The 10,932-nt window shown below is 47.6% G+C and overlaps 1 protein-coding gene across 1 annotated transcript; it reads left to right on the top strand.

Annotated features, from left to right (window-relative positions):
• The first annotated feature begins 3,316 nt into the window (after positions 1 to 3,316).
• cox6c (cytochrome c oxidase subunit 6C) lies at positions 3,317 to 9,601 on the top strand. Its single transcript, XM_070872799.1, has 4 exons — positions 3,317 to 3,415; positions 5,352 to 5,472; positions 8,120 to 8,263; positions 9,493 to 9,601. The coding sequence occupies exons 2-3, from the start codon at positions 5,359 to 5,361 to the stop codon at positions 8,249 to 8,251; spliced, it is 246 nt and encodes an 81-aa protein (XP_070728900.1). The 5' UTR covers positions 3,317 to 3,415; positions 5,352 to 5,358; the 3' UTR covers positions 8,252 to 8,263; positions 9,493 to 9,601.
• The last annotated feature ends 1,331 nt before the right edge of the window (positions 9,602 to 10,932 follow it).

The following is a 10,932-nucleotide window of genomic DNA, read 5'->3' as shown; positions in this document are numbered from 1 at the left end:
CCAGCTCAGATGCCCATATGGACAAGTTATCATAGTTTTGCATTGTGACTAGCCCTGTTTTTAATACGTCTTGGTGTGCAGTAATCAACCCATCTTTGTATATTTTTAGGAATGCTTGATTATTCCTGGTGGGGTTCAGTGTTCCCAAATATGCTTGGAAGCTCAACCATTTCCGCTCTGCATAGTCATGTGCGGATTCCCCCTTGGTTTGAGTGACCCCCATGATTATTCCTCAGTTTATGGGTATTGCTCCTGCTACCTGAGTTACGTCTGCTTTAAACGCCTGATATTCTGCCTCCGATTGCGCAATGGCGGGGGCTATGATCGCACACCAAGCGTCATCTCTGTATTGTTGTCCCAACTGTTGCCACATTTCTTCAGTCGTTTTTGCTCTTTCTAACGCTTTCACATCTCGGTTGTGAAGACTGTGGCATATTCTTATTTCCCGTATTTTCTGCCAAAACTCTTCAGTACTTCATCTCTAACTTAGGTATCATTTATAATAACTTCAATGTGTCCCCGGGCGTCAGTGACACATAGGTAGTTTTTATCCGAGGCGCCACGGTGGGTATTGTGGGCATGCCCAGATTGCCTCCAGCAGCCGGTACCACTGGGACAGCTGGGGTGCCGGGTACAGATTCTACCTTGATCGGGGCTGCCCGTATGGGGGAGGCCCACCATCTCTTCCCCAATCATCATAGTCTGGAATTATATTTGCGAGCCTCATCGGCCAACACATCCCACACTGGTCCCCCACTATTCTCGATTTCTTCACTTAAAAGTTCCAGTGGGGGATATATTGGTACTGGTGCAGGCAATGGGGTAGGTGGCGCTGTAGATCGCCCAGTTGCTGCTGCACATTTTGTACCATTCCTACTGCTTAGTTCCTCATCTTCCATCTTTTTTATTTTAGTTTTTTAGTTCCTGTATTATCTTATCCTTTCTTTCCATCTCTTTATTTTGTTCCCGAGAGCAGGCTAATACTACCATATGAGCCCTGTCCCCTTTATTTCTTGGCTGGCACTCCCAACACTTTGCCTGCCTCTCCGGTGGGTTTTCTGGTTGCCATCCCTTTTTCTTCATTCCTTCAATTAGTTTCATGTTTTTATCTGCTAGCATTTTCCCTATAAATCCCTCGGGTCCCCAGTCATATTCGTTGGCCATTTCTAAGATCGCTAAGGGGCTACCTTTCTCTTAGTGGGCTACTCTTGTACCTCCGTTGCGTCTCCTGACCGATACTTGTTCGTTAGTACCATGCCCCAGTTGACCACGTTAGAGCCTACACATACTCCAAATCGTCCTTATTCCTTGGTCTCCATCCTCTCCGTGTCTTGTTTATTTGTTCTTTCTACAGATTTCCTCCTTTCCCGTAAACAGTGTTACAGCTCTAACTTGTAGGTGATATATAAAAATTACTCACCCCAACAGCTGCCACATCGTTTCGGGTCAGCGAGTCTGTATCCTGCCGACTACACCAATTGATGGGGAGAATCACCCTTCTGCTCTCTTAACAAGCCCTGATTCAACAGACGGATACCTTGGATAAGTTTCAACGATCTTTATTCCAGCACGTACAGGGGGAACATCTCACTTCTCAGCTGCCTGAGAGAGGCTCTCCAATGAGCTGTTCAAATTACACCTTAATTATACAGGTTTTGGCACGAGTGTCCTCGTGGACAGACCTTAACAGTGACATGATTGGTTGTATAAACGCATGATCAAATACCCATTTGTTCCCTTCGTCCAGGTGTCACTCACCTTATATTGTTATATGGTTATATTAGTTTCTCTTTGGATTTTCTTTATTGCTCCCTTGAGCCCGAGGTCAAGGAGTGGTCATCTCGTGGCTCTATTGTGTTTTATGCATTCGTCTGATTTTAAGCATACCTCTTGCTTAGCTAGCTCAGGGCCTCCACAATAGCCAGATAACATCTTTGATAATCAATCTTGCTCTTACAGAGGAGCAGTACTGAGGGAGCGCTGCACTGTCGGAAGGGCAGTACCGGGGGAGTGCTGCACTGTCGGAGCGGCAGTACTGGGGGAGTGCTGCACTGTCAGGGGCAGTACTGAGGGAGTGCTGCACTGTCAGGGGCAGTACTGGGAGTGCTGCACTGTTGGAAAGGCAGTACTGGGGGAGTGCTGCACTGTCAGAGGGGCAGTACTGGGGGAGTGCTTTACTGTCTGAGGGGCAGTACGGGGGGGGGTGCTGCACTGTCAGAGGGGCAGTACGGGGGGGGTGCTGCACTGTCAGGGGCAGTACTGAGAGAGTGCTGCACTGTCAGGGGCAGTACTGGGAGTGCTGCACTGTCGGAAGGGCAGTACTGGGGGAGTGCTGCACTGTCAGAGGGGCAGTACTGGGGGAGTGCTGCACTGTCGGAAGGGCAGTACTGAGGGAGTGCTGCACTGTCAGGGGCAGTACTGGGAGTGCTGCCCTGTTGGAAAGGCAGTACTGGGGGAGTGCTGCACTGTCAGAGGGGCAGTACTGGGGGAGTGCTTTACTGTCTGAGGGGCAGTAATGAGGGAATGCTGCACTGTCGGAAGGGCAGTACTGGGGGAGTGCTGCACTGTCAGAGGGGCAGTACGGGGGGGGTGCTGCACTGTCAGAGGGGCAGTACGGGGGGGGTGCTGCACTGTCAGGGGCAGTACTGAGAGAGTGCTGCACTGTCAGGGGCAGTACTGGGAGTGCTGCACTGTCGGAAGGGCAGTACTGGGGGAGTGCTGCACTGTCAGGGGCAGTACTGGGAGTGCTGTACTGACAGAGAGGCAGTACTGGGGGAGTGCTGCACTGTCAGGGGCAGTACTGGGGGAGTGCTGCACTGACAGAGGGGCAGTACTGAGGGAGTGCTGCACTGTCAGGGGCAGTACTGGGGCAATGCTGCACTGTTGGAGGGGCAGTACGGGGGGGGGGGAGTGCTGCACTGACAGAGGGGCAGTACTGAGGGAGCGCTGCATTGTCAGAGGGGCAGTGCTGAGGGAGTGCTGCACTGTCAGAGGGGCAGTGCTGCACTGTCGGAGGGGCAATATGGGGGGAGTGCTGCACTGTCAGGGGCAGTACTGAGGGAGCGCTGCATTGTCTGAGGGGCAGTACTGAGGGAGCGCTGCATTGTCTGAGGGGCAGTGCTGAAGGAGTGCTGTCTTTCGAATGAGACGTTAAACTGAAACCTATCTGCTCTCTCAAGTGGAAGTCTGTCTTTTTTGAGTGGTGTCAAAAGATGTTCTTTCTGATCTATCTTCAATAGGGCGGGGCTGGAGCCGCGAGGGCGGGGCTTACACGGGACCAACCGTCACTCTCTCCATATAAGGCTTGGAGTGCGGGTGACGTAATACAGGAAGTGGTCAGGGCGGAAGGGGAGTTTTGGTGCATGCGCAGTGAAGGGCGGTCTGTTTCTGGACGGAGCGGCGAGCGGGTCTCAGAGTGAGTGGGTCCGGCTCGACCCTGCACTGTCCTCACCGTGGCTGTGCGGCCGGGCCGGGCAGGGCGTGGGGAATTGGAGCGGGTCGGTCTCTGTCTGTCTGCCTGCCTGCCCGCCCCGCCCCGCCCCGCTCACCTTGGAGCCGCTGGCCGGGGTCACACGGGAAGTAGCAGAGCAGGGCCCGCGGGGCGCAATCTGCCCTCATCACCCACTGGGGGAGGGTCCCTGGGGTTTGGGGGGCGGTGGTGAGAGTCTCGCTTTGTGGGGGGAGGGTCCTGGCTTTTTGAGGCATGGGGCTTTGGGGGCTGAGGATCTGGGGAGAGCGGTCTTTACGAGAGGGTCTCTTGGGTTTGGCGGTGAGGTTCCCTGGGTCGGGGGGAGTATTGTGGGCTTCTGGGGTTTGGTTTGGAGGGGGGTGGGGGGGAAGGTGTAAGAATCTCTTGGGTTTGGAGGTGTGGGTCGTGGGAGGGAGGGGTTTGGAGGTGTGGGTCGTGGGAGGGAGGGGTTTGGAGGTGTGGGTCGTGGGAGGGAGGGGTTTGGAGGTGTGGGTCGTGGGAGGGAGGGGTTTGGAGGTGTGGGTCGTGGGAGGGAGGGGTTTGGAGGTGTGGGTCGTGGGAGGGAGGGGTTTGGAGGTGTGGGTCGTGGGAGGGAGGGGTTTGGAGGTGTGGGTCGTGGGAGGGAGGGGTTTGGAGATGTGGGTCGTGGGAGGGAGGGGTTTGGAGATGTGGGTTGTGGGAGGGAGGGGTTTGGAGGTGAGGGTTGTGGGAGGGAGGGGTTTGGAGGTGAGGGTTGTGGGAGGGAGGGGTTTGGAGGTGAGGGTTGTGGGAGGGAGGGGTTTGGAGGTGAGGGTTGTGGGAGGGAGGGGTTTGGCGGTGATGTTCCGAGGGTCGTGGGAGGGAGGGGTTTGGAGCTGACGTTCTGAGGGTCGTGGGAGGGAGGGGTTTGGAGGTGATCTGAGGGTCGTGGGAGGGAGGGGTTTGGAGGTGATGTTTCGAGGGTTGAGGGAGGGGTTTGGAGGTGACGTTCTGAGGGTTGGGTTTGGAGGTGACGTTCCGAGGATCGAGGGAGGGGTTTGGAGGTGATGTTCCGAGGGTTGAGGGAGGGATTTGGAGGTGACGTTCCGAGGGTTGAGGGAGGGATTTGGAGGTGACGTTCCGAGGGTTGAGGGAGGGATTTGGAGGTGACGTTCCGAGGGTCGTGGGAGGGAGGGGTTTGGAGGTGACGTTCTGAGGGTCGTGGGAGGGAGGGGTTTGGAGGTGACGTTCTGAGGGTCGAGGGAGGAGTTTGGAGGTGATGTTCTGAGGGTCGTGGGAGGGAGGAGTTTGGAGGTGATGTTCTGAGGGTCGTGGGAGGGAGGGGTTTGGAGGTGACGTTCTGAGGGTCGTGGGAGGGAGGGGTTTGGAGGTGACGTTCTGAGGGTCGCGGGAGGGAGGGGTTTGGAGGTGACGTTCTGAGGGTCGTGGGAGGGAGGGGTTTGGAGGTGATGTTCCGAGGGTCGAGGGAGGGGTTTGGAGGTGACGTTCTGAGGGTTGTGGGAGGGGTTTGGAGGTGACGTTCTGAGGGTTGTGGGAGGGAGGGGTTTGGAGGTGACGTTCTGAGGGTCGAGGGAGGGGTTTGGAGGTGACGTTCTGAGGGGTTTGGGGGGTGATCTGAGGATTGTGGGAGGGAGGGGTTTGGGGGTGAGGTTCCCTGGGTTGTGGGGGGGGAGGGGTTTGGGGATGAGGTTCCCTGGGTCTCTGGGGTTTGATGGTTTCTGCTGTTTGGGGAGGGGTGGGTGAGGGCCTCTGGGGTAGGCTCCTGGGTGTTGGGGGAAATTTTCACTTGTGCTTTATTAAACCCACCATAAATTAATGATTTCATCTGATGCTGAATAATGGTGGTGCTTTTAGATGTTCCTAATGACCTGTTTCTCTCTCTCTTTCCCCCCACCCCCCACAGATAAACCATGTCTGCTGTTGCACTTGCCAAACCTCTGATGAGAGGCCTGTTGGCCAAACGTCTGCGGTTTCACTTGGCTGTGGCTTTTACTCTGGCTTTTTCAGTAGCTGGTGCCTTCAAGGTAATACTACTTTTAAAAGTTTCTTGGCATAGCATTGTTTTCTGTTTTCTCTTTTCCCTCTCCCTTTGAGTGCATTGCAACTTCCCATTGAGGAGAATGCATGGTATAACTGGGTAATTTTTATACATGTAATTAATCTCTAAATTAAAGTATGGGCCAATGAGATGCAAATTTGACCAAGTTCTTTTTGAAGTAATGGAGTGAGTGGATGGGGGTAATGTGATGTGCATATGGACTTTCAAAGTGTTTGACACAGTACCACATAATAGACTTGTCAGTGGGATTAAAGGGACAATGGCTGCATGGACACAAAGTTGGGTATGGGACAAAAATTGGAGAGTTGTGGACCTGGACAGTCTAGTGAAATGGGCAGACACATGGCAGATGAAATTTAATGGAGGGAAGTGTGAAGTGATGCAATTTGGAAGGCAGATTGAGGTGAGGCAATGTGACCTAAATGGTACAGTTTAAAATGGAAAGCAGTAACAGATTTGGGAGGTGTATGTACACAAATTGATGGATGGACAAGTGAAAAAGGTTGTTAAAGCACATGCAAATCCTTAGTTCTATGAAAGAGTACAAAAGTAAGGAAATTATGCCAACATTTCCAAATCACTGGTTAGGCTTCAGTTGGAGTTTTGTGTACAACTCTGGGCACTACACTTTTTTTTTTAGCAAGGATGCCAATACAGAGGAGATTTACTAGTGGTACCAGGGATGAGGGACTTCAGTTATGTGGATGCTGGGGTGGTTCTCCTTTTTAGAACAGAGAAGATTAAGAGGAGATTTGATTTTAGAGGTGTTCAAAATTGTGTGTGGTTTTGGGTAGAGTAAATAAACTGTTTCCAATGGCAGCAGGGTAGATAACCAGAAGACAGATTTAAGGTGATTGGCAAAACAATTAGGTGACATTAGGAAACAGATTTTACACAAGTTTACCTGGAGGAAAAGAAGAAACAGATTTAAGTTTATGTTCAAAAGAGAATTAGGTAAGTACTTGATGGGAACAAATTTACAGGGCCAAAGATTTGGCACAGGAATGATGGACCAAATGGCCTCCTTCTGTGCTGTATCATTGGGGATAGTTGCAAATGTTTGTAAAGTAGACTGCTGTGTTTTGGACTTCTATTTGATGCATTTCAATAACCTTGCAATATACAGAACATCTCTAAGAAAAGGTCATGGATGCAAATGTTTTTCCTCCCCTCGTCACATTGTGTTCACAGATCTTGTCCTAATATCCATGTAATTCTTTCCTCAACTGATGAGACATGTTTGATGTGAGATTACTCCAAATAATACTTGTTAATAATGCTTAGGAGCGGATCATGTGTGACTAGCAAGGTGTTGATTTTAATGGTGTTTTAATATCTGCTGCTCCAATTCTGGTCTCTTGAACATCCTGATTTTTAATCGCTCCACTATTGGTGGCTGGGCTTTCAGATGCCACGGTCCCAAGCTCTGAAGTTCCCTCCCTAAACCCCTCTGCTGTTCTACCTCTCTAAGAACATAACTTAATAGGAGCAAGAGTAGGCAATTTGGCCCTTCAAGCCTGCTCTGCTATTCAACAAGATCATGGCTGATCATCTACCTCAACTCCATCTTCCTGCACTATCTCCACAACCCTTAATTCCCCCAAAATTATTGACCTTTGTCTTGAATATACTCAACGACTGAACATCCACAGCTCTCTGGGGGTAGAGAATTCCAAAGATTCACAACCCTTTTGAGTGAAGAAATTTCTCCTCATCTAGGTCCTAAATGGCTGACCCCTTATTCTGAGATTGTGACCCCATGTTCTAGATTTCCCAGCCATTGGAAACATTCTCAGCCATAACCCTATCAAGCCCCTTAATTTTGTTTAAATTAGATCATCTCATTCATCCAAACTCTAGAGAATATCAGCCTAGTCTACTCTATATCTCTCCTCGTATGACAATCCCCCCTCCCTTTTCCAGGGGTCAGTTTAGTGAACCTTTGTTGCACACACTAAGGCAAGTATGTCTTTCCCTGGATAAGGAGAACAGAACTATACACAGTACTTCTAGATGTGGCCTCACCAATGCCCTGTATAAGAACATAATAGGAGCAGGAGTAGGCCATTAGTAAAGTTGTCTTACTACAATTGTACAAAGTTTTTAAGATGCTCCTTAAAACCTACCTCTTTGACCAAGCTTTTGGTTATCTGTCCTAATATCTTCCTACACGGCTGTCAAGTTTTTTTAATAACGCTCCTGTGCAGTGCCTTGATGATTTACTGCATTAAATGTGCTATATAAATACTTGCTGTTGTAGCTCATAATGGTGGTTGTTTTTTTTGTTATGCCCCAGGAATATCATCCAGTTAAAATTTGGTTCTCAAATTTAAATCTTGTGGATTTATTTCATTATTTCTTAAACTGCAACATCCTGATATTGCAAGTCATTTAAAAAAAATAAATGTAACTGGCAAAATACTACATTTGTTTCTTTGTGTTTGGATTTGCTCTGGTTGACCCAAACCCTTGATTCAAATCACATGTTTCTAACTGTTACACCAGCTGTAACTTTCAACAGATGCTACAACATATTTTGTGCAGTTTGTGTATGCCTTAAGTTGGTAGAATGTTGAAAGTTTACACTTGTCCTGTTTCTTAAACCATTGCAGTTTGCAGTATGTGATTCCAGGAAGAGAGCATATGCTGACTTCTATAAGAGATATGATGCCATGAAGGAGTTTGAAGCTATGAGGGAAGCTGGTATATTTGAAAGTGTAAAACCAAAGAAAGGAAGCAAGTAAATTCTTGCAGAGGTAATTCTTTTAAATAGCAGTTAACAGGTTCACTTGTGTCTGAACAGCTCTTTAAAATGAAATGTTGTTGTTGAAGCAGTTTTAATAATTTTGTGAGAAGGGAAATAAATTCTGCAGCTTTTTTTGAGAAAATGAGAAGGGCCAATTCTATATAGTGGAGGATGTCCAGAATGAAGAGGAGACTTGGTAAATCAGAAAGTAGTGATTAAATGATGCCCAGTTTTTGGTTTAAAAGGTGACTGGGGAAGGATATTGCTGTTGCAATGCACTTGCACCCTTTTTTCAACCACTGTCTGCCCCACTTGTAACAGACTAATTCCTACATTGGACTCAGCCATCTGAGAACTGAGTGGAAGCAAGTAATCCTCGACTCCAAGGGACTGCCTATGATGACGATTGGTGGAGCAGCACATCTCTGATTTCTGCATTCAACTGCACATTTGCCCTTGACTGAAGTTGCTTTGGCATTTGCACATCAATAACTGCAAGTGCTATTAGCCTCATTATTCATTTGACAGCAATTTTGGAGTACCAAGTGTGCAGTGCATATTTTCCCCATCTTTCTGCTTTTCCCTCTTCAAACCGTGATCCTGAGCATTGTTGTTGCTGTGGAAAGGCGCCAAACAAAAGCTTGATGCTTTACAAGGGATGGGGGGGAATTGAAGGGAGAATTGCCACTGGGCTATGCTTGTCTTCCTTCAGCCAACTCTTGTCTTTTTGGCACAGCAGTGGGACAGATTGACTGCTGGTTATGTATAAATGTCTGACAAATCATACTGTTCTGTGAAAGACCTCGAACATGAACCGCATCAGCATGTGGTGTATTTTGCAGCTTGCAAAGGCACAGCCAACAGTGCAGTTCTTACCTTTAGGTGAATGGGTGGCAGGTGTACCAAAGTCTAAATCCATATTGGGAGAGTTACTGTCCTGGTGATTTTCAGAGGACAGACAATATAGAAGTTGTACTGAGATCCAGGCTAATCAGAGCTGCTGTTCTTTTATTGATCATCAGTCATTTTATATTTTCCCTTGATTGCAATAATAAACATGTTAAAAACTATAAATGTTTATGAACCTGGAGTATGCTTTTTTTTGGTAAACTTTAAAATAAACCTAGTGATTTATGGTAGGATATTGAATTGTTCCTGCATTTAACAGCTTCCATTTTGAGGTAGAAGACTTGATCCCCATTCCTGAGTTATGAATTTCTTTTAAATTTTTTTTTACAGGAAACTTGGAATGAGTGGCAGGATTGTCACACTGGGAAAAGACGATGAAAGGATGTACTTTCCATACTTGATGTATAAAATAAACACTTAATTTACTGTTTACCTTTAACACCTGTGAGATTGTTGCTGTTTTAAGTACAAAACATCTTTCCATTTTTAAATTTCATGAGTAACTTGTTAAATTAGATTAAAGCCAGACAGAACACTTGGTGTTAACCTCAGCACAGTCTACAGACATGACAACGGCACACAGCCCAGTCAACCCTGCAAAGTCCTTCTCACCAGTATCTGGAGACTTACGCCAAAATTGGGAGAGCTGTCCCACAGACTACTCCAGCAACAGCCTGACAGTCATACCTTTCAGCCACTGTCCCAGACTCTCCTATCGCTATCCCTGGGTATGTCCTGTCTCTTCGGCAGGGATGACAGCACAGTGGTATACAGGCAGGAGGGCTCCAGACCACATGGAGTCTCTTGGCTCCAGGTCAAGCATAGGCAAGGAAACCTGATTACCACCTACTCAATGCGAGGAATATTTGTAATAAGGTAGATGAATTAACTGTGCAGGCAGCAATTAATGAATATGATATAATTGGCATTACGGAGACATGGTTCCAGGGTGACCAAGGCTGGTGTTAGATCTCTTAAATTTTCAATGAGATGTGAACTCCGGTGGTTTAACATAACTTTATTCTGGCAGCTGCAACAAACTGGTGACTTTATGCCAGGTCCTTTGTCCTTCTGAAACACATGGCAAAAAATGGATGTACTTATCCTGGATCAATTTACAATTGTGACCTTGCCCCCTTTGACCTTATTGGCTCAATTTATATGTAAGCCCATAATTGGCTCGCTGCCAAAAGTCCTAAAATGTCAAGTTGATTGATGTCTTAATGCAATGTGCTTGCTCTCATGTAGGCAAGGGTCTGTGTTTTCTCAACCTTGCAGCCTGTTTGAATTCTCTCAATCCCCCCCTTGATTATTTCACAAACTGAATCATAAAACATCAAGTATCACTGGTTGAACATTCTACAAAATAATTTCATACAGCTTTTTTTTTGGGTTCCGCCCTCATCCACAGTCTCTTCTGATTTGACTATGACTTGTCTTTTTTCAAACGGGGCAAAGCACACCTCTAATTCTTCATCTTCCGATCCTGTATCGTCGTAGGACTCAGAATCTGTATCCCTTGGTCGTGTCTTTGGGTTTGCGCTTTTAATTTATCCAAACATGGGTACCCTGGGAATTGACCGATACATTTTCCTTTTCCTATTACTGTCTCGTGACCTAACTTTTTTCCATTAAAGGTGAAATTAAAGATCTTTAACTTCCACTTCCAACTTTTCAAGTTCAAGCTTTTTCTGTCTCATTTGTTCACAAACCGCTTGCAAGGGGCCTGACCAGTACAAAAGGACCAATATCATGTTGGGAAAGCTTTAT

This window comes from Pristiophorus japonicus, chromosome 1 (genome assembly GCF_044704955.1).
Source record: "Pristiophorus japonicus isolate sPriJap1 chromosome 1, sPriJap1.hap1, whole genome shotgun sequence".
NCBI classification, from domain to species: domain Eukaryota; kingdom Metazoa; phylum Chordata; class Chondrichthyes; family Pristiophoridae; genus Pristiophorus; species Pristiophorus japonicus.
Note: the sequence above shows the minus strand (reverse complement) of the source record. Positions and strands in the feature narration are given on the sequence as shown.

Excerpts from the sequence above, each read along its gene's own strand:
- cox6c (XM_070872799.1), top strand. The coding sequence starts at position 5,359 with ATGTCTGCTGTTGCACTTGCCAAACCTCTGATGAGAGGCCTGTTGGCC. Across the intron at positions 5,473-8,119 it reads CAGTAGCTGGTGCCTTCAAG|TTTGCAGTATGTGATTCCAG; the intron begins GTAATACTACTT and ends AAACCATTGCAG.